Genomic DNA, 23,263 nt, shown 5'->3' with positions numbered 1-23,263 from the left:
TTTGCAACAAATTTGAATGTTTTTTTTATAAAATCATGAAACATGATTTATACCCCACAACTTGTAAAGAATATCAAAATCACCCCAATTTGATTATCCTACTTGAAATAAACAATCAAAATGCTATTGTTTAACTGTTATCATATTCTTCTTTACTGCAATACGCAGAAGATGCAAAATCAATATTACATTTTCTAATTCTGCTAACACACAGAAAAGGTGCAAAAGCAGGCATAGCTACATATTTTTCATAAGTCATAACCATATAATCAAACTTCCAGTTGGTGGAGTTCAAGTATCAACTAGGACTGATGTTCCACCATCAGTCGCCAAAGATGTATTTGCCAAAGATGAAAAACTGGTTGGGTCATTTTATAAATTTTAAAAATATAGGGTAAATTTATAAAATTAAAAACTAGCAAATTCTCATTTTCAAGTGAAAAAGGAAAAATTGGTAAGAATGGGATAACCAAACATTGTTTTCAAAAAAAAATTTGAAAAAAAGGAAAAAATTTGTATGTCCAAATGGGCTCTAAGATTTTTTTTTCCAGTAGGGTTTTTTCTTAGTAAAGTTATAACGAGGCATATTATCTATTTTGGACATCCAAGGGGGAGTGTTGTAAAATCTATAGTAATTATGGATGTCCACTACTCTCTTTACTTTCACACATGATGTAAATAACCTTCCACTACTCATCATTATTATGATTGTAACTCCCACACCTCCATAACCCCTCCCCAGGATCTCAATTTTTAATGTCATGTTTAAGACATTCCTTTTGTAACTTTCTATGTAATAGTATAAATGGAGACATAAAATGTGATATGGGACACACTTAAACAAATTATGAAATAAGAAATTTATCTCTTTTCTCTTATTCTACTTATCTTCTTATTTTATATTGTTACTTTAAGCTGCATTTCTTCATAATCTCTTTTTATATGGAATTTGTAACCCAATCTCACATGTAATTTTTCCAAATATATATCATATAGAAATATCTTTGATTTTGTAAAAAAGAAAAAGGATTAGGGAGTAGATTTCTAGAAAGAAAAAAGAACAAACATAAAAAAGGAAGGAATTAAAAAAAAACAGGTAGCGGGTGGGACAGGTGCAAAATCCAAAGAAGTAGCCAAACTCCACTGTGAAAGAATGTCCATTCAGGCCATAGAAGAGAAGAGAAGAAATGTGAAAGAATAAAGAGGCCGATGGCAAACCCTAGAAGGATTTCATTTTCCCCTTCCGGTAACCACCACCAACTTCCAATATCCGCCGCCGCAGGATTTCAGAATCAGACATCAACCCAAATGTCAAGTTTGATATCCTTCCTGAAGAAACCCCATGCTTTTCCTTTCCTCCTTTCCCTCTTCCTTTTCCTCACTTGGGTTTCCCTCAGATTCCAACGTCCCTCAGATTCAAGTCATCAGCGGGAAGAGTGGCATCCTGCCAAGTTTTATTCTTCTGGTTCAGATCAAATGGCTAATCTTTTGAGGTTCCCAGCTTCCTCTTCTTCCATTGCTAAAGATAAACGTGGCTGGTTGCTCAACCCCATTTCCCTTGCCCTTGATTCTGCCCTTTCAGGTCTCCTCTTTCTCCTTTTTTTTTGTTTAAGAAAAAATATACTACCATATGTTAATGTATTAACTATAATAATATTTACCTTAAAAGACAGAATATGCGTGCTCCTGAAGATAAGATTGTTTTTTGATGACCGAGAAATCGGTCTGGAGCCGATCCTTTGGACCAACCGCAGCCTTCAAACTCGGTAGATAATGGACCCGCCCCTCTACCCTTCTCCGCTTAAATACCAGGCTTAGCCTTGCATGGTGTGAGGGCTTGAACCTGTGACCTAAGACACAAATCCACCACCCTTTGCCACTTGAGCTAGGCCCTGGGGGCCTGAAGATAGGATTTAAAAACGAGCTATATATGTATGTTCATACTCCAATGCATTTAAACGGGTCTGTATGTTTTTGGTGGATTAGCATCTCGAGGTCCTTTGATGGGCATAAAGATATTGTCTTGGTTGCAACCACCAAGTAAATGGAGCATGGGTTAGCAGTTAGCTCATTACTGCCTACACTGGTCTTGAAACTGCTTTCTCATTAGCCCCATTAAGGTTCCTAGTAGTATTCTGTTCGAATAAAGAGTGTTAAGCCAAGAAGGAAAATCGTTAGCATTAAGCAAGCAACTTGAATACAAGGACCTAGAGGACCAAGGAAAGTTTAGTTTTTTACTAGTAATATATGTAGCTTCTTTTGTGAGCGAATGGATATTTAGGATTTACATGACCTGGCCTGACTAGTTTGGCCTTAACGCTTAGTTCATTGAATGATATGTATAAATAATAGAGAATGGTAGAAAATTAAGAAAATGTGCAAGCCTAGAATTGACGTTATTGCCAAAGATCAGAAGGCTAATCTTGTGAGGTTCCGACCTTCCTCTTCTGTTATTTCCAAACATAAGTCTGGGTCGTTCTCAACCCCATTTCTCTTGGCCTCGATTTTGGCATCTCTCTTTTTCCTGGTAATGCATAAAAGCTCTACTTAATAGAAGCAAAGGATGTATGCAAATGATACCACCTTGTTGGTTTAAGCTCTACTTGTTTTTGGTAAATATTTATATTAGGTTTGATGTTTGCCAGGATCTTTTTGGTATGGTTAGAAGTTTGTATTTCGTCGTATGGGTATGCATTAGATTTAGAGGATTTTTAGTTTTATAGAAACCCCTAATTTGTCTCAAAAGAGAAATTATTGAGTATATGTATGAAAGGATCCAAATATTGGAATAGAATTCCAACTGGTTTGGGATTAACGCATAGCAGTTGTTGGATTGTTTTTTCTTTCTTGAAAATATGCAAGTTTAGAATTAGAGTACATGGAAAAATAGATGGTATTTCTTCTCCCATTTCCCTGATATAGCGTATTTCTTAACCACAAGATAAATTTAAATCATTCTATATTGTCATCTTTTATTTGAAGTTTGCCTAGAATGATTTTGTCATTGACAAGGGGAAGTCATTCTTGCTGCAGGTGGGGCAGCAGACTGTGCTTCAGTTCATTTGGGCGAGATCAGACCCGGTGGTGTTAGGGGCAACCACAGGCACCACACATGTAATGAGACATTTGTTATTTGGGGAGCTAAGACAGTATTCCGGGTATGTTTCTTCATCCCTGTAGTACCAGAGCTGAAAGCTTTACATCTCTGCCTATCTTAATCATTAGTAAGTTACTCTAGATTCACCTTTAACTATGTTTATCTGTAGGGATACATTTTCTTCTTTGAACATAATCAAGATGATTTTTTTTGAAATATTGGTTTATCCTTGTGACATGTGATGTATTTTGTTGGGGTGGAATAGATAAGCAATCTTGCTTAGAGTTGCTTTTAGATATTACAGTGTATTTAATTAGGAAGTGAATTTAGTAGAAATATGTCAATACAAGATGTCTGCTCCACTACCCGGCTCTTTAGGAATCTTATATTTTAGTTGCTGTCACTCGTCAAGGGTATTATGTAGTTGTGTCATACTTCCCAGAAAAGCTAAGTCCTTGAACCGTATTTTGTGTGCTAAAGTTACATTTGTAAAAGTGTCATCCTGATTGGGTATTCTCGAAGTCTTTCCCTTAGCCTTAATCATGCTTTCTCTCCTGGTTCTTCAAAATCTTTGAAGCATCTATCAGAACTCTTCCCAAATTTACTTGTTCCAAAGTAGTTATATGTTCCCACATATATCATTCCCACTTTCTAATTTTTTTCAGTACAGAAGATATGTGTTGCAGACCATGAGGTGTGCGTGATTGGTTTTATCGCCTCTACTCCTGCCATTTTTCTATTTCCTTTGTCCATCTTCTTCATTGTGCAGTTCCTTACATTTCTTATCATTGCAATATAGTCTCTCTTTACTTGTCATTGAAGCAGGCATTCTGCTTGTCCTTTGAAAGGGTTCTGTATGATTGAATTTCTGCAGTTAGCTTCTTTAAAACTCCCAAATCATGATATGCTGATTATTCATTATTTCTAAATTGCATGAAAGGGAAATGAAGATGAAATAACCAAATAAAGCTATTAAATTATCTCTTTAAGTACATTTCCCATAGCTTATCTTTGTGAATGAGTAATCATATTTTTCTTTTCTTTCTTTTGGGTCAGGATTGCAAGTTTGTTATATATACTAAGTCCTTGCTCTTGATTCACTGACTTTTTACAGCTGGAAAATGATGCGGTCAAAAAAGGCTATGCTGAAGTAATAATTGATGCAGATGAAGTTGCTGTTGCAGTCAGCCCCCACGGAACTGCTCATGCTCTAGTAAATGTTGATCCTGTGAAGAGTACATACTTCATGGGGTGCCAGGATAGTATAATCAACTACAATGGCTCAACGACTGACTTTAATGTGTGGAAAGATCTATAGGTTTTCAATGTTATATTTTCATGGTCGTTCCAATAAGGTAGCTGAAGTTTAGTGTGGCAATTGAGTAGGTTCTTTTCTTGCCAGGTTTTCAAGTTTTGGGTTTTAAAGGGTGTGACTTAGTTTAGCTAGTGTAGATCTGGGAACTATGTACATAAGGCATAGCTGCTATTCATTGGCTTTCTTCCTTTCTTTCTTTTTTCCTTAACAAGGTTTGTGCATACACAGTTTATGATAAAAAGTACAAGGCCCTCCTTGGAAATCAGCGTCTCTATCTTCGAAATAGTAAGGGAAGTAGTGACGAAACCAACCCGTCCACCTGCTGGAAGCTATACTCAGTATCTGAGTTTTTGGATGTCATCCACCAGCTTGAATGTTCAGAGATCGAGTTATTATTACTTTAGGTGTGTTAAAGGCCTCGAGATGAACTAGTTTAACAGACGGCTTGATCTCTGAACATTTGAATCATCTTGATCGCTGAGAAGACCTTGTACTTTTCATCATAAACTGAGTACTGCACAGATCTTGTTAAGGAAAGTACTTTTTAAAGAGGTTAAGCTCAAATATATCTCTACAGGATGCAGCTTGCCAGTCAAACTGCCATACATATGGAAGCACTTTTTAAACTCTTGGAATTTATACTTTGAGCATCATTCCTCTTAAAGGAAAGAAGGTGGCTAATTTCCAGCAATTCAAAGCAAAGGAAGCAACTGCAAGTCAATGATAGTGGATTGTAATATTTGAAGAACATAAATCCTGCAAACCGCTGGTCATTTATCGAGTCAAGCAAGGTGCACTAGTAGGGAAATTCCATTTACAAAAAACAAAAAAAGAAGGGAAAAGAAAATCTCCATATACATACAAAAGCATCGCATGCAGAGACACGAACACTAGATAATTTCTTTTTCGCCGAAGTCTTGATGGACATAGTTACTTGTGCAAGCGAGAGGTAACAGACACATAACGATATGGTACCAGATCCTCAATGGAATAGTCAAGGTGCATACAAACTAACTCGACCACCATTTTTTATCAACCAAAAAGAAACGGAAAAAGCAAAGGCAGTCAGCATCTTTCAGCTTACAAAATATTCAAAAATCCTAAGAGGTCCGCCCTTTTTTTTCTTTTCGCCCATTAAAAAGTACAGAAACTTCAAGATCTCAAGTTTAAAAAGACTATTTCTCTAAAGAAGAATTCTGCGACATGTCCTATCTATGTGCCAAAATGCTCTTCTTATAGATGTCAGATATGCTATACCAGAGCACTCGAAGCAAAAGGAGTCTAAAGCACAAAAGGAAACAGAGGAAAATGAGTCACTTGATCCTTCAACAGAGACAAAACCCAAGCTGTTTTGTGGACGTTGTATCTAGAAAATGATGACCCTAAACTATATCCTCAAATTCTAGCTAACTGTAAAAACACATAATTTTACTTTGAAACTGGGAAGAAACTAAGAAAATCATGTTCTCTATGTCCAAACTATTAAAATTTATATAAAGGGAGACATTACATGGCAAGGGGAATACACACAGCCAAGGGAATCACATCAACTAGGAATCACTAGAAGAGGTTTCCATTGACCAAGAACAAAGGAGAGGTGAAAGAGTGCGACTAGCTGGAGAAATTTTCAATGACATTAAAATCATCTACATGAAGTTATATATCTCAGATAGGGCCCGAACTTGTTCTGCGAAGCTGATACTTAGGCTCTGGAGGTGGCACACTTGGTAAAATCTTCTCCATCTCCTGCAGATAAAAAGATCAGGTAAATTCTGAAAATAATAGCTGACATTGTGGGAACCAAAGGGAGGCAAGTTTCTACTGAAAATAGTCAAGAGACAACAAGTCAACTACAAAGCAAGAACTACTTTGCTATTTGAAATAATGACAATTACAGTTTGCAATGTCAGCACTTATGATTTCTCCAAAAGCATTTGACGGGGGCTAAACGCAATCCTAATTAACACAGATAATAGAAGTTCGGTTGGACAAGCGTAAGTCTTAACTACACTTCCGACAAGTTGATTGTAACTAAGTAATGAGTTTTTTAATGACCAAGCATTCCATGCAAATATCTAAAGCATTTCTTTTTGACATTATATGCATCTGGAAGCCACCTACCAAACTTTCCACAAGTTACCAACAACAACAACCCAATATAATCCCACTAGTGGGGTCTGGGGAGGGTAGATTGTACGCAGACCTTACCCCTACTTCCAAAAAGGCTGTTTCCGGTAGACCCTCGGCTCGAAAAAAGATAAAAGAAGGACAACAACAAGCATATCAATCGGAAAACCAGAGCAAAAGTACAAAACTAACAGTAAGTACTGTAATCAGAAAGCCGAAACGAAAGCAACAACAAGTAATAACAGAAACCACCAGTTACTAAGAATTTGAAAATCACGTCATTGTATGTGATTGGTTCAATTTGCTTAGGAATTCCTATAGTCAAACCAAAAGCATGAATACATTGAGAGACTGAAGGTAAGTCTTTTCTCTTTTTTATGTGGTTGTTTAGTTTTTCTTTTGCGAATCCGTAACACAACAATATACAATGAAGCAATGCAGCCAAAAATGAGCTTCGCAAGAGTTATTTGTTCGGATGTTCCTCATAAATTTTTTAAAGAAGAAAGTGTTTTCAAGATAAATTTGAAGTGCAGCAAGCTGCAAGAGATGGATAGCTAAGTCAAGAAGGGTTCTTAAATCTATCAATTTCATGTATCATTTTTGTCTAGATGAAATTTAAAGTTCACTTCAGTTGGAAGATGAGGTCAAGCCTAGAACGTCTTCCCTGAAGGACTAGACACGAGAAGAAGTTAAGTGCGTCTGAAGTCTTCAGTCCTTCCAACTATGGCTAGGAGTCACCAATCTCATGAGCTCTTCTCTAAATCAATGGTTTAACATTGAACTACAAATGGAAAAATTTAACATATCCTTCTACTTATGAGGCAAACTGAACGCTGATGCCCTCAACGGCCAAGCGCTAAAACGAATTAGGTCCCTGCTAGCCCTCCCTCCTACAAAATGTCCCCTTGATTTCTCATTAGTCATGTTTTTTCATTGAAACATATATGGAATCAACTTCTAGACTATGCAATAAATAAAGAAACTATAAAAAAGGGCACTGAAGCAAGAATATATGCAGTTGGATTGTTAGTAAAGTAATGCAATCTAGAACCATATCCTTACAGTGTAGCTGGATATGTAAAGCAGAATTACTAGATCTTTTAGCAGCCAGTAGAGCTTTCCTAGTCAATACTTTCACATAGAAACATGCATCTTGTGTGCATCTATGGGTGTTTTTACTTTTTGATTCTCCCGACACATTAAATGTATTGTTAAACAGAGAAGTAGCTTAAAGCCTCACAGCGACCAACAAAATAAAACAAATTAAAAACAGAAAAGGGGAATGAGAAACACATTTTTATTACAGAAAAGAAAAGGATAGTAAAGAAAGTTGAGGGCCTTCTAAAGTCTACTCCTGTTTTCAATGGCCTTTCTCTCATTTCAAATAGCTAATGGGCAATTCAATAAAGTGATTATGAAATTTAATAAGAGCAATTACATTTACTATAAGTTTGACGAAGATCCTTTTCCACACCTATAAATACTTAACCTTGACGTACTTTTATCACAAGATGACAATTACTTGTTAATATAGGCTATGCTAAATTTAAATAGCTAATGGGGCAATTCAATAAATGATTCTAGATTATGAATTTTAATAAGAACAGTTACATTTATTATAAGTTTGACAAAGATCTATTTCACACCTAAAAATACTTAACTTTGACATACTTTTATCACAAGACGACAAGTCACTTGTTAATAGAAAAGCTAAGTCTATTGATTAACCTATAGGTCACAGGTTCAAGCCGTGGAAGCAGCCACTAATTCTTGCATTAGGTTAGACTGTCTACATGACACCACTTAGGGTGCGGCCCTTACTCGGACCCTATGTGAATGCACAATGCCTTGTGCACCGGTGAAGGAAAACATCAGGTCGAATTAAAGATATAGCCAATGAACTTCGAGAAGTAAGAACTTCACAACATTCAACGAACACTAGACCATATTCAGTGAAAGATTCTTCCACAGAAAATATTGATTATCACAAATAAAAGTGAAATAAAGAGAATCTGTAACTGTGTGAACACAATGATATTGCACCGACAAATTTTCCTCATGTGTTTAGTCTCATTTATTGCACATAGCCATTGCAAAATGATGCTAATGACGTGAAGGATGTGATTAAGACATACCTCAAAGATCACTAGAAGAAATGCGAATGCAAATGAATACCGAGTTCATGCATGAATTATTTTGATTTGCCAATCCTACCTTCTGTCTTTTAAGTCTTTCATTCTCCTCTTCAAGCCGTGAAACCTTGTTCTCTAGTTCATGGGTGTAAGCCTATTAATCAGAAGAGTAAATTTCACGGGAAAATAGATGAATTATATCCCAAAAAACTGCAAAATAAGTCAAAAGCACCTGCTTCCTTGCTCGTGACCGAGCTGCAGATTCCCTATTTTTGATCATCCTCTTCTGCCTCCTTTCGACACTCTTTTCGATCACATCCTCTGGAGCAACCCGCTTTCTTCCAGATGTTTGTGTGTCCGATAATGTTCCCATTAGATGTGATGGAGACATTATCATCTGAGTTTCGGGATCCACAATTGGGTTAGCAACAACAGGTAAAGGCTGTTGAACCGGATGGCCTGGCATAAAAACTGGTATGATATTCTGTTGTTGTTGAAGCTGCTGTTCCGGTGCCTGATGCATTGTGGGAATTTGATAATGTGGCCACTGAGCTTGCTGTGCCAATGACATTGAATCAACCCCTAAAACTAAACCCGAAATTCTCCTGCCTTGGGTCGACTCTGCAATCACTCCAGCCTTGACCAAGAAATCCTCCAGAGTTATCTCACCAAAAGTAAGTTGTCTCTCCTGACTTCTCTTATCAATACTACTATCCCTCTGTTGCCCCTGTTGAATATCCTGCCACACCTCATCAACAGTCTTCTTGCTGAGATCTCTGGACAATGTAATGCCCGATGATTGTCGATGCAGGGAATTAGTCCAGTGCTGCGCTGCCCCATAATCATTTCCCCCCAATTCTTGACTAGCCTCAATAGTCCATACAGTTTTAACAAGCTCATCAAGATTCATGCTATTTAGTGGTTTCCCAAAATTCCCCAATTGATTCTGAACCTCATCAAGAGTGAGGCTGTAGAGTGATCCTTGCCTAGCCAAAACATTCGGCTTTGCTTCTTTTCCACCACCAACTCCCCCCTGAGATCCCATCCCATGAGTTACCATTCACCAGTATATCTATCTATCTATCTACCCACTCTCACCTGATCAATGAACCAATCCAGAAATCAGTTCCAAACCCCTCTATTCACCACACCAAAAACTAAAGTCCTAATCTTTGAAATGCACAAAGCCCAATGATTCACAACTAGGAATCAACCAATCCAGGAATCAATTTCAAACCCCTATATTCAACACACGAAAAACTAAAGTCCTAATCTTTGAAATGTGCATAAGCCCAACGATTCACAACTAGCAATCAACCAATCCAGAAATCAATTTCAAACCCCTATATTCAACACAGAAAGAAGTAAAGTTCTAACCTTTGAAATGTACAAAGCCCAATGATTCACAACGAAGGACATTTATTCCACAGAAGAACCCTACGAAGAAAAGATAAAAAGAAAAAATGACTCAAAACCATTTTCATATAAAAGCCATGCAACAGAGATTCAGAGGGAGAGATTTGGAAATGGCCACACACAAAAGAAGGGGAAAAAACAGATCAAGTCCAAGAAAATGCTAGAAACAGAAGTAGAAAATGGTGGAGAACATCATACCAGAAAACCGAGAAGGGGAAGAATCACTCAGAATCCATTAGCCTGCATGCAGCAACAAGAGAACAAAAACCCAAACAGATACAGTGAAGAAGTAGACCAAAAGCAATTTATATCCAAGACCATTAGCAGAGAGGAAATCAAAGAATTAAATAAACATTGGTTTTATCAACAGAGTAGTGTTTATTATTGACTCTTTTCTGGCTTTATTTATGAACAGTTTTAGAGGTTCTGTTACACCTGAGAGCTGAGCATGCACCTTTTTTGTCCTCTTTTTGGTCAGACAGAAGAAGAAGAAAAAAGCTTGTAAACCAATAAGTGATTACTAGGTTCTGAATCTAGTTGTTAAAAAGTTAATGACATCCTTGTCCTTTCATAAATGCATAAAACTAAGATTAATTACAAAAAAAGAGAATTAAATTAGCTGAGTGCAGCATTAAATAATCAAGTAGTGGGTTCCAATTAATTATATAAAAGATTCATATAATCACAGCTTTATTAGTTTAAAATTGAAATTGTTGATTGATTAATGCACATAGAACTACAAAACATAAAATATAATTCAGTACTATATTTTATCTCAAAAAGAAAAGAAAAGGGAGGAATATATTAGAGCACGATTCCCTTATTTAGAAGATTTAAAAAATTTGTCCCATCTGAACATCTTACTAAATACTAAAGCAATAATTGGAGCCTAGACCTATTTAAAGAAAATTGCTACATTGATTTGACATGAGATGCTTAATAGTATATACTTTTGTTTGAATTTTTTTTCTGAGGACAACTTGCCATATTTTAAAGTACATTACCTCATTTCGAAATATATGGAGTACTCACATTGAGTAATAATAAATAAATAAATAACCACACAATTTCATAAACCTACAAACTTTTTGAAAAACTCAATCATGCCTAGAAATTATTCTTTGTCTTGGTATGTGTTCTAGATATTCCACAAAAATATTTGCTTTAAATTGGTGCATAAGAAAAATTCAAATAAATAGTGCAAATTACAGATATAATATTGATATTTCGTTTTATGTATCAGAGAAATCATGAATTAATTCAACCGAAAAGAATTAAAATCAAAGAAGCAACATTAATGTGAAAAATAGGTATGACTTGTTTTTTTATTATCAGGTAAGATAGCAAAAATAGGTATGATTTGTTAAACGAAAGAGATTAAAAAAACATCATATTGACTTATTTATCATTTTATCGAAAAAACCAACCGGGACTATCACAAGGAAAAGAAAGTTAATAATTTATTCCTTTTCTAAAACCTACAAACCTAGGGCTATGTTACTTTATTCATCTTTTTTTGGGCAATATAATATTAAATTCATAGATATATATTCTGAAAAGAATGTGCTTTTTACGGATATTTATTTGGTCAAATCATAAATAGAAAAAAAAAACATCTTACATTAGTTGCCCAAGTAACGCATGCCTTAGTTTTTCTTTAATTTATTTTTTATTATTATCCCAGATGAATAAGGTGATCCCGTGTACACAATTAGACGTAGGGCACACCTAGTCAAACACAGTACTATAATGTCATATGTCTAGTTACAATGCCCAATCAATTCATTTCAAGTGTTCAAATAATGTTGTTTGACTAATGACTTAAGCATATTGGACCTTCTAACTACAACATGTTTGTCTCTATTGTCATCACCCGTCACGTCATCATGTCACGTAGATGTCACTTGACATATATTTTTGCCATATGAAATAGTTACATAAGTTAGGGACAAGATCTTGGTGGAATATTCTAGAACTATGGAGAATTTCCTTAGAAAAGTTCTAGATATTTATGCATTTGTAGGAAGGTTCTAGAGAAATATAGAGGTTTCCTTAGAAAGACCCTAGAACCCTATAAAATTGTTAGGAAAGTCCTTAGAAGAATCTAGCTGTATAGAATATTCTAGAGAAGAGACTTAGTTGTAAATATGAAAAGGACTTGTAGAACAATTATAATTTACATACTAGCCCCTAGATGATTAGTATAAATAGGGGCATTCATTTGTAATTCATCAACCAAGCAAAACAATCAAGTTCTCTCTAATACAAAAGCTTCCTTTGGCAATTCTCATGTGTTCTAACATTTCTTAGCGATCATGAGTGTAGTAGGGCTGACTTGGCATAGCAAGAACGTGAGCAAGTTGTGCAAGATCGTGAGTGAGTTGCCAAGTGCCGCACGTGCACTTTGTTTAAAACTAAGGACATGACAATATGGTATCACAGCAAAGGTTATGACTAAGGAATGTTAGAAAGAATACAAGAGATTACTAGAAGGAAGTTTTGTAGGGAACCATGGCCGGAATTACCAAGGGCTTGGTACTTGCAGAAGGGATCAACGCGAAGGTCCCTAAGCGAAAACAGTATGGTGGTGCACGGGCTGCACGCGAGGTGGCAGACTGGTGGAAGCTAAGGGAGCTCTGACGGAGGCCACAATTCGGGAGTATGTACGCGAGTTCACTACCGACTGGCGGAAGCTAAGGGAGCTCCGACGGAGGCCACAATTCGAGAGTATGTACGCGAGTTCACTATCTTAATGCTGCAGATCTCGTCATTGTCCGAGGAAGATTCCCTCTTCTACTTCATGGACGGGTTGCAAAATTGGACAAAGTAGGAGTTAAGAAGATATCAAATAGCCAATGTGAACGGGGCCATCGGAGTAGCCTAGTCACTTGTTGACTTCAAGATGGAGCCTGCCAAGTCCAAAGAAGGCAACGCCGAGAGGGATGTGGGAGATAATGATGAGGACAACGGGAAATGCATAGCCGAGGTATACAAGGGTAATGGCAAGGGACCATCCCATAACGGTCAGGGATCTAAGAGAAACGGCAAGGGGCCGGAAAAATGGTATGGAGTACGTGCCTAAAGGAGGGTGCTACTTCTGTGAAAGATCACATCGGGTAAGTGAATGCTCAAGTTGGGGAAGCTTGCAGCAATGATCGGAAACTTTGCTCAAGCACATAAGGGTGACATAGGAGAAACTACAAGGATGGCGAGCTACAAAGTGATGGTATGCTATCGGACTCAGATGATGCACCAAGCAGAGGGTTCAAGTTTGCTAGTAAGGTTGGACCACGGAGGGCAGCCAAATAGGGAGTGGAAACATGTACTCGATGCTTGAGAAGCTGCTAGACATGGTTGAGTCATGGGAAGATTCAGGCCAAGAGCAAGGAGGGGCATCCGATGGGCGGAGGATGGAGGCCATCATTGCTAGCCGTCCAAAGTACAAACAGCGAAAGAAGAAAGGTAGCTAGTACCTTGTGAAATGGGAAGGAGAACTGCTTCATAGGGCATCATGGCTAATGGACAAAGATTTCCGACGATGCCAAGGCGATGTGCGCGCGTACGTGTCGATGCTTTGTGCCTAGGGCGACACAAAATTGGGCGGGGAAGAGTGTCATGACCCGCCACATCATCATGCCACGTAGGTGCCACTTGGCATATATTTTTGCCATATGGAATGGTTACATAAGTTAGGGACAAGATCTTGGTGGAATATTCTTGAACTATGGAGAATTTCCTTAGAAAAGTTCTAGATATTTATTCATTTGTAGGAAGGTTCTAGCGAAATATAGAGGTTTCCTTAGGAAGACCCTAGAACCCTATAGAATTGTTAGGAAAGTCCTTAGAAGAAACTAGCTGTATAGAATATTCTAGAGAAGGGACTTAGTTGTAAATATGAAAGGACTTGTAGAACAATTATAATTTACATACTAGCCCCTAGGTGATTAGTATAAATAGGGGCATTCATTTGTAGTTCATCAACCAAGCAAAAAAATCAAGTTCTCTCTAATACAAAAGCTTCCTTTGGCAATTCTCATGTGTTCTAACATTTCCTAGCGATCATGAGTGTAGTAGGGCTGACTTGGCATAGCAAAAACGTAAACAAGTTGTGCAAGATCGTGATTGAATTGCCAAATACCGCACGTGCACTTAGTTTAAAACTAAGGACGTGACACTATTCTACAATTATAAATAGCAGTTTCTTTAGGTTGGATGGTCTTCAATTTCCTCAAAAAGTAAAAATTGTTTGTCGTAAAAGAAGACACATCATTTCATCAATTATACATTCAAGATTCTAGTTTATGATTTTGTTCAGAATATTTTATACATCAAGATCAAGCTCTTAAATATTGAGAAGTAGTAGATTCTTAAATATTGAACGTAATTTATGTCTGAAATCAATATTTTGAGAGAATACTTTTATAAATTAATATTGCTCCTCCCATTCCATTTTATACGCTGATTTTTATTTAAACGACATGGAATAATATGTGTTATATTGGTTAAAGTTAGAAATTATTAAATAACGATTGAAAAGTTAGCACATAAGGCATTACACTATGAATAGTTTAAATTTTTTGAATTTTTATGAGTTAATAAGTTAAAGTTGTATAGAAATGGAATGATGTCAAACATTTTGAAATTCATAAAAAGAAATGTCACAGCAATTGAAATTGATAAATTAGTATTTTGCTTATGAATTTCTAGCATGTTTGGTAGGACCATGTTAACATCTTATCTCTATTTCAATTTCTCGATAAAAGAACCATGCACGGATTCAAAACTAGAGTTCAGAACCAAAATATTGCTTTTTTGGACTCAAAGCACAAAAATAGGTGAAAAACAACGGATGACTAAAGTTTATATATATATATATATATATATATATATATATATATTTAACGTATTTATTCAATGCGTTATACTTTAACGGCACGTTTGTCCATTAAGGTATAGCGCATTTATTACATGCGTTATATGTAAACTTTACTGACCCACCAATAATTCATCTGAACTTTACTGACCCATCAATAATTGAGGGTATAGCGCATGCATAATTGGTGCTACATATATAGCGCATCCTATATATGCGATATACCCTCAATTATTGTACCCCCAGACTGATTTTTTTCTTATTTAAGGAGTTTTAGAATTTCGGTAAAAATCCATTCAGGATCCTTCAGGTCTTCCGAAATATTTGCTTGCTTCACTTATTTTGCATTTTGTCATCATTTCCGAAGAGCAAAAAATTAGGGTTGCATTATATGGGGGGGGGGGGGGAGGGTGATGTTGTGGTGGAGAATAACTCTGTACGCTATAGTTGTTCTCCACAGTGTCATGTTAACACTTACAATGGAGTACGATAGATTGGAATCGTTGTTATATAAAAAAATGAGTATGAGAAAATGATAGGTTAATATTAAAGTAACCGAAATATATCCATATTCTGTTACTCCGTAAGGGGTTGATTGTTATGCTGAGTTTAACATCGAAGATTATGAAACTCTGACAGTTTTTTTGAGGACTCCAGATGAACACCGGGAACTTCTTGTGATAAAAATGTTGGAAATGTACGTCAAGGTTGAAGAGGGTCGCAATATTGAGGTTCCACAAAATATGGATAACCCTCAATCACCGAGTGTTTTTTGGAGCAGTTTTATTCGAACAAGTTCCGTTTGAAAGAGTTTGGCCATATCTAAACTTATCTCCACGGGTGAATGAGGAGCGAGAATATAATGTCTCCCCAAGTTTACGTAATTCACAAGCCGAGTGGTAAATTTTAATTTTTCTTTGTATTACGATATTTTTTTTATGTATTGTATTTGTATTAACACTCATATATTCCAAATGGGGTACCAGCCAGATATGAATTTTACAAGTTACTATTGGAATATGCCTAGTTTTGGTGTGTTGGATCATGGTGATCCATCGGGAGTCATCAACAACAGGATAATATACATCATGGGATATCAACAGAATATGATTTGTAAATTAAGTGATAAAGTTTATATGTAATATTTGGATGAATTTGAGAAACTCATTATTTTATTGATTATGGAGTGAAAACCAGCAACTTTAAGGTCCTGTCCCTACTCAATTGTCCGAAGACGATATATTTAATCGGGATCTAGCAGATGCGCAGAGTCAGGAAGATAGTAGTGATTATGACAATAATGCTGATGAGTCTGGAGATGACACACCCTTCGCTGATGATGATGAGGATGAGAATGATGAACCTGATTGACGAGGGAGTGTGATGCCACCAATGAGCATGCTCCACATATGCAGACTCTACCTCCCGTTAGACCGAGAGTATATGAATCCTATGTGCCGTTTCATTCAAGAGAGATTCCCTACCTTGATCAGTTGCCTAGTATGTCGGATGTGGATGCCCTCATAAGGGATTTTGACGACATTCGGACAGCAATGTGGGATGAATTTAGACCAACAATGCAGTCAAAGAATATGCTTTTTGCTGATAAAGCGCGCCTAGGCAGGGCCACGCGGATGTACAACATAAAAGAGTATCGTGAGATCGTGGTTCATGAGTCATCTCCGGAAATATACAAGGTTATTTGTCGTAGATGGTTTCAAGGTTTTACATGGATACTGCGTGCGAGAAAGTTGAAAACAAATATGTGAATTGTAGGGAAATACATTGGCACCCACACTTGTGAAATGGAAACATTCAATGGGAATCATTTTAACTTGAATGCTGACTTGATTTCTCTTGTCTTGATTCCACAGATTGATTCGTCCATAAGGTACAAAATTAAAGAGTGTATAACATCTGTCCACCAGGTATATGGATGTACTATTACCAAAAGAAAGGCATTTCTCGGGCGTAAACATGCGTTTGAGATTATTTATTGCAACTGGGAGGTACATAGTTGCATTGCAATACTTTAATCCGGGGACTATTATTGAATAAAAGCTTGAGCGGAGTCCGAAAATACAAGAATCCATATTCAGATATGTGTTCTGGGCATTTAAACCAGTCATTGATGGTTTTGTGCATTGTCGGTCAGTAATATCTATACACGACACTCATGTCTATGGAAAGTATGATATTAAGTTATTGATCGCCGTTGCAATAGATGCTAATAGAAGCATATTTTCCCTCGCATTTGCTATTTGTGCCAATGAAAGCCAAGAGGCGTGGACATTATTTTTGAATCACTTGAAAGATCATGTTATCAGACAACATTTAGATATTTGTCTAATATCTTATCGTCATGGCGGTATTTTAAGTTTTGATATAGAATTTGCGTGCATGGCAGGAATTGTATTCCTACCACTGTTATTGTGTTAAGCACTTGAAGGCCGACTTTCAGAGGTCTCATTCGAACAAGGACTTACATGGTTTAATGTGGATGGCTGCAACATATCACCAAAAGTGTAAATTCAGGAGGCGAATGGAATTGATTAGGCAGGAAGACCCAGAAACCTATCCTTGGTTGATGCGACATGAGCTTGACAAGTGGACCTTGCATAAGGATGGTGGTAGGAAATGGGGAATTTTGACTACAAATTTGTTAGAGTCTTTCAACAGGCTATTGAAGTCAGCACGTGAATTGTTTGTCGCTGCCATGGTGCGGATGCCATTCAAGCAGATGGCGAGAGGTTTGTTGAAAGATCTGGCGGTGCATCGTCATTGATAGAAATGGGTGTTGAATTTATACCACATTCAATGAAACGATTTGAGAAATATAGGAAGTAAGCACAATAGCATAGATTTTTGCAGTATTGCAGCGAGGGGAATATTTTTTAAATTTGCACTGGTCTGCATCAAAACCGCGAGAATAATACACACATCCTTAATGAATCTAGAAGATTATGCTTGGGTGGAAAATGGTCAATCTATCACTTGCCATGCTCACATGCCATGAAGTGCTTTCAACATACATGTTTCGCGGCAACGAGGTACGTTGATAAAGAATATAGTGTTGCTGCATACGTAAACACCTACAGTAAACAGTTGCAGCCAGTAGGTTCTGAGCATTATTGACCGCCGGAACCATTTAAATGGGTGTGTAACAAGGATTTTGTGCGTCAACTGCAAGTACAAAAAAGAACGCGGATACAGAACTGATAAGTTATGCGTCTTTTGTTTTGATGATTTGACAAACTTCATGAGAGAACCAGATAGGGAACCTTATACAATTAGTTCTCTTGCGTTCAGAGTAACTAGTCAGATGTCCGGTTCAATTCTCAACGAAATCAGATAAGGGAACAGTAGAGGGAACAAATATGAATCAGTTCCCCTAGTCGTCGTATAGTCAACTCTACAGCTTTAAACATTCTCAAGACCTTAAGATCACAAGATTCCAGGTTGGGATTTAGTGTGAAAATATGATTCAACTCTTTAGAGTGGAAGGAACAGCTGAGGGACCAAGTACCTACCAGTTCCCGAGGAGTCTGTACGAAGTCAACTTTCCAGCTGGAATGTTGTTGCTTGCACACGCTACAGTTCAGGAACAATGTTGCAGTCAACTTTCCAGGGAAAACTTTTTACCTACCTTGCTTACATCATCCAAGTGATGTCACAAATGAGATATTAATATCAAGCAAAGGTAAAACAAATCACTTGCACATTCAAGAACTTATCAAGCATTCTCTCAAGTGTGTGTCCATCATGCAAGTGATTCTCAAGGGCATCAAGAACAAAGAACAACATAGCAACGGACAGTTCCCTATATTGAGTTATTGTATGTCCTTAGTTGTGTTGTATCTTTGTTGAAGTTCTTACTTGTAATTCCTACTTAGCTTACTTAGAAGCATTATGTGGGAAACCCTTTGTAAATCATAAACCCTTGTGTTTGTGTCTTGACTAGAGTTAGTCGAGTTATGAAGTCTTTGTAATAGAGTTATTACAAAGTGGCTTGTAATAGTGTTGTTACAAGTTAGTGAGTGATTAAGTCTTTGTAATAGAGTTATTACAAAGTGGCTTGTAATAGTGTAGTTACAAGTTAGTGAGGGATTAAGAGGTTAATTCCTAGGTTACAATAGGTTGTAATCTAAAGATTGCTCAGTTGTGAAGTTGAAATCCTACAAGAGTAGGTTGTGATTTTTAATCCCGTTGAGCTGGAAATTTTCCACGTAAAATTCCTCGGTGTCATTTACTTACTGTAGTGTGCACGTGTTCTTTATTTGTTGCCAATTTACTGTGGGAACGGATAAAGAACCTGGTTCCCTATACTATTTGATTTTATAGTCTGTTGCTTACTGTGGGAACTGATAGAGAACCTGGTTCTCTATACAATTTGGTGGATACTTAGTTTCTATCAATTGGTATCAGAGCAGGTTCTTTCTAAAAGGTTAACACCTAGAAAGGATCTTCATGGCTGCTCCACCAAACATCGAGGAAGGACAATCAACATACAGACCACCAAGATTCAACGACCAATATTATGGTTGGTGGAAAACAAGAATGCATGACTTCATTATGGCTGAGGACTCAAAGCTGTGGGATGTAATCTGTGATGGACCTTTTGTACCCATGAAAACTGTTGGTGAGGGAATAGTTACAGTCCCAAAAACAAGAAAAGTGTATAATGATGCTGATAGAAAGGCTATTGAGAAAAATTTCAGGGCAAAGAAGATTCTTGTTTGTGGCATCGGACCAAATGAGTACAACCGCATCTCAGCTTGTCAGTCTGCTAAGGAGATTTGGGAAGCTCTTCAAACTGCCCATGAGGGAACTACTCAGGTTAAGCAGTCCATAATTGATATGCTTACTACTGAGTATGAGCTTTTCAAGATGAAGGAGGATGAGTCTATTCATGATATGCACACACGTTTCACCTTCATTATTAATGAGCTTCACTCCCTTGGTGAAGTCATCCCAAGAAACAAGCTGGTCCGAAAAATACTCAGTGTTTTACCAGGTTCTTGGGAAAGTAAAGTGAATGCTATCACTGAAGCCAAGGAATTGAAGAAGCTGGCCATTGATGAACTCATTGGAAATCTCAAAACTGGTACATGGATAGTGGCTGAAGTGAGAGGTAGAAGTAAAAAAAATGGTACATAGATAGTGGCTGCTCTAAGCATAAAATTAGAAGAATGAATGATATCCTCTCACTCTACGCCTTCCAAGGTGGGAGTGTATCCATTGAAAATAACAAGAAGGTTATATTCTTAGTGCTAGAAAAATTGACAAAACGCTATCCCATGCAATTGAAAATGTGTACTATGTGAATGGCTTGAAATGTAGCTTGTTGAGTGTTGTGTCTCAAATTTGTGATAAGGAAAAATAAAGTGAAGTTCTTGTCCAAATCTTGCACTTTCACCAATCTTAAAACTGGTGAAATGGTATTGATAGCCAAGAGATTCAATAATATCTATGTTGCAGACCTTGATTCACTGAATGGTGGTGATATAGCATGCTTAAGTGTCATTGATGATGATGTAGAGTTATGGCACAATCGACTGGGGCATGCGAGTTTTTATTTGCTGAACAAGTCGGTTATGGAGGACCTGGTTCGTGGGCGAAGCATTCAACACTGCTTGCTACTTGATTAGCAAATGCATGATCAGGTCCCTTCTCGAGAAGTCTCTCTATGAACTACTCAATGGGAGAAAACCAACGCTGACTTACTCGGGAGCCTTTGGATGCAAAACGTTTTGTTCTCAACAACGATGGCAAATGGTCACATAACAAAGAAGATGAAGATTGAGAATTTACAAATGTTCCTGATGAAGCTATACATATTGCAAATGGAAAGACTGATTTGATAAGTCAAGTCAAGCAAAGTGATTAAGGAGATGCAGCAGAATCTCCAAAAGGCACAGAGGAACCTGGTCCCTCTATCATCTCTATTGAAGCTGAACATAGGGTTGTTGATGCTGCATTAGGTACTCCTGGTGCAGAACAAAAGAGTGGAAGTTATTATTCTGTTGATGTCAATGATGATTCACATATGGAGGAACCTGGTCCTTCAAATTCTGAAGTTCAAGTATCCAACTAGAAGCAAAAGAGTTCACATCCCTTCAAAATGTAATCACACCCTTAGACTTTGGTATTCAACCTAGCTCTAAGGCAAGGAACATGTTTACCCTCTCAGCATTCTTGTCTCAGACTTTGGTATTCAACCTAGCTCTAAGGCAAGGAACATGTTTACCCTCTCAGCATTCTTGTCTCAAATTGAGCCTAAGAACATCAAAGAAGTATTGAAAAATGCTAACTGGATAGTTGCTATGCAAGAAGAACTCCATCAATTGAGAGGAACCAAGTGTGGCACCTGGTCTCTAGGCCTTCAAACATAACAGTGATTGGAACCTGGCCCAAAAGACTCTCACTTGAAGGCTGCTAAAGAATTTTGAGGTATCCTAAGGGAACATAGGACGTGGTCCTCATCTATTTTTCAGGAGAAACTTTTGACTTGGTTGGATATGCTGATGTTGATTATGTTAAATATCTGGTGGATAGAAAGAGCACATCTGGAACGACATATTTTTTGGGATCATGCTTGATCTCATAGGGTACAAAAAAACAAACTGTGTGGCTCTCTCTACTGCTGAAGCTGAATACGTGGTTGCTACTTCTTGTTGTGCTCAACTACTATAGATCAAGCAACATCTTAAAGACTTTGGTGTATTTACAGCTTGAACCCGGTACAACACAAAAGGACGAAGCACATTGATGTGCGACATCACTTTTTGAGGGATAATGTTGAAAAGTTTCTGATTTGTATGAAGTTTTGGAAGACGGAGGACCAGGTAACAGACATCTTCACCAAGGCGCTGAGCAGTGAACATTTAGAAAGAAATCATCTGGAGTTGGGGTTGATCAAGCTTAACTGAGGACCTGGTCCCTCGATGATTGGCTATGTTAAGAAGGAAAGGTACAATGCTAAAAAGTATTTTTTGGCGACATCTAACTCAAATCTATACTGTTACTGGTATATATACATGGCAGTTTCAGGATAAAACAAGTAAGAGTGGCATTGCCCTTCTAGGATTTTTTGCTCAAGTTTTCAAAAACCGTCAAGGAACCTGGTTCCTGTGACTCAGGTTAGTAGTCTCTTCAATACTTATATGCCTTTTTAAACTGCTAAAGTGTAATGTCATTAATTTATTTCCATCTCTCTCCAAATTTTTGAAGTCCAAAATATTAAACCTTTTCTGAACCGAACTGTTGCCCCGAAAAACCATTTCCTTCTCTCACACCCAACCAAAACCGATTCTTTTCTTCAAAACTAAATCAACCTTATCTAAAAAAGAATCCTTCTCTCCAAATATGCTAGAAGTAAACCCAACTCTGTCACCTCCCAAAATCCTAACTCCATCTGAATCGAAATCCAAGAAGTCTTTGGTAGATTTTGATGGGACTTTAACTGAAAAAGAACGGGGTAGGTCTAACATTCTAGAGAGTGAGGCTGAAATTGTTGGTGGGTTTGTAGAAGCCTTGAAGGATGGAGGAATCGGTAAATATGCTAAAAAAAGGGAACTGAATGACGGACCTGGTCCCTCAAATTCTTCTTAGGATATTAATTCTAATGATGATCTTTTTCTTTTTGAGTTCTGTGTTTAAACAAACTTCTGATCTAGTAAAAAGGATTGATAAATGTAGGCTGATTGATGATGAAGTGGTGTGACTGACTGATGTGGTGATTGTGGAAGAGAGAATGAAAAAAAAATCCTCATTTGTGAGAAAGAATTCAATAAAATAGAGAAAAGAAAGTTGGCTGAGAAAGATACGGCAGATGATAGGGGTGAACAGATTGAGAAGAAGAAGAGGGAGACATGGCCGCTCTGGAAAGAAAGGGTAGTGTGAGTGAGGAACCTGGTTCCTTACAGAAGCAAGAGGTTGAGTTATCGGGTTTGGAGAGGTAGAAGACTCTGATTTCTCAAAAAGTGTTGTTAGGCAGAATATTGACTATGATACTACTGAAAACTGAAGGAACTTCTTGACATTGTTGAGTTCCAAAAATAGAATCACCTCTTTTCCCTCCAAGTCCCAATGTTTATGAAGAAGAAGTAAAAACTTCTATGTTGTATGTGTTACTCTGATGCTATGTGTGCATGAGACTGAGTTTGTTCTTGATGAGGAGAAGCTTGGAGAGATTCTTGGTGATTTGATTGATGGTTCAGCCTACTCAGATAGATAGAGAACCAGGTCCCCGTAGACCCTTGGCAGAATAGAATGCTAAGTTGAAGGGTGAGAATGAAAGATTA

The 23,263-nt window shown here is 37.3% G+C and overlaps 2 protein-coding genes across 3 annotated transcripts; one reads left to right on the top strand and one right to left on the bottom strand.

Moving 5' to 3' along the window:
- The first annotated feature begins 1,101 nt into the window (after positions 1-1,101).
- On the top strand, positions 1,102-4,599 carry LOC104237307 (uncharacterized). Its single transcript, XM_009791426.2, has 3 exons — positions 1,102-1,582; positions 3,034-3,158; positions 4,212-4,599. The coding sequence occupies exons 1-3, from the start codon at positions 1,210-1,212 to the stop codon at positions 4,413-4,415; spliced, it is 702 nt and encodes a 233-aa protein (XP_009789728.1). The 5' UTR covers positions 1,102-1,209; the 3' UTR covers positions 4,416-4,599.
- A 978-nt stretch (positions 4,600-5,577) lies between these two features.
- Positions 5,578-10,572, bottom strand: LOC104237308 (ABSCISIC ACID-INSENSITIVE 5-like protein 2). Of its 2 annotated transcripts, none has more exons than XM_070165573.1 (5): positions 10,286-10,572; positions 10,049-10,108; positions 8,904-9,977; positions 8,754-8,825; positions 5,578-6,158 (listed from the first exon to the last, which is right to left on the bottom strand). In XM_070165573.1, exons 3-5 carry the CDS (start codon positions 9,729-9,731, stop codon positions 6,078-6,080), a joined length of 981 nt encoding a protein of 326 aa, XP_070021674.1. In that variant the 5' UTR covers positions 9,732-9,977; positions 10,049-10,108; positions 10,286-10,572; the 3' UTR covers positions 5,578-6,077. The 2 variants fall into 2 exon arrangements, with proteins under 2 accessions (XP_070021674.1, XP_009789731.1); XM_009791429.2 differs by having other exon boundaries at positions 8,904-9,769.
- Positions 10,573-23,263: the final 12,691 nt, after the last annotated feature.

Source organism: Nicotiana sylvestris, chromosome 12, assembly GCF_000393655.2.
Source record: "Nicotiana sylvestris chromosome 12, ASM39365v2, whole genome shotgun sequence".
NCBI lineage: Eukaryota > Viridiplantae > Streptophyta > Magnoliopsida > Solanales > Solanaceae > Nicotiana > Nicotiana sylvestris.
This window is presented reverse-complemented; position numbering and strand designations above follow the sequence as displayed.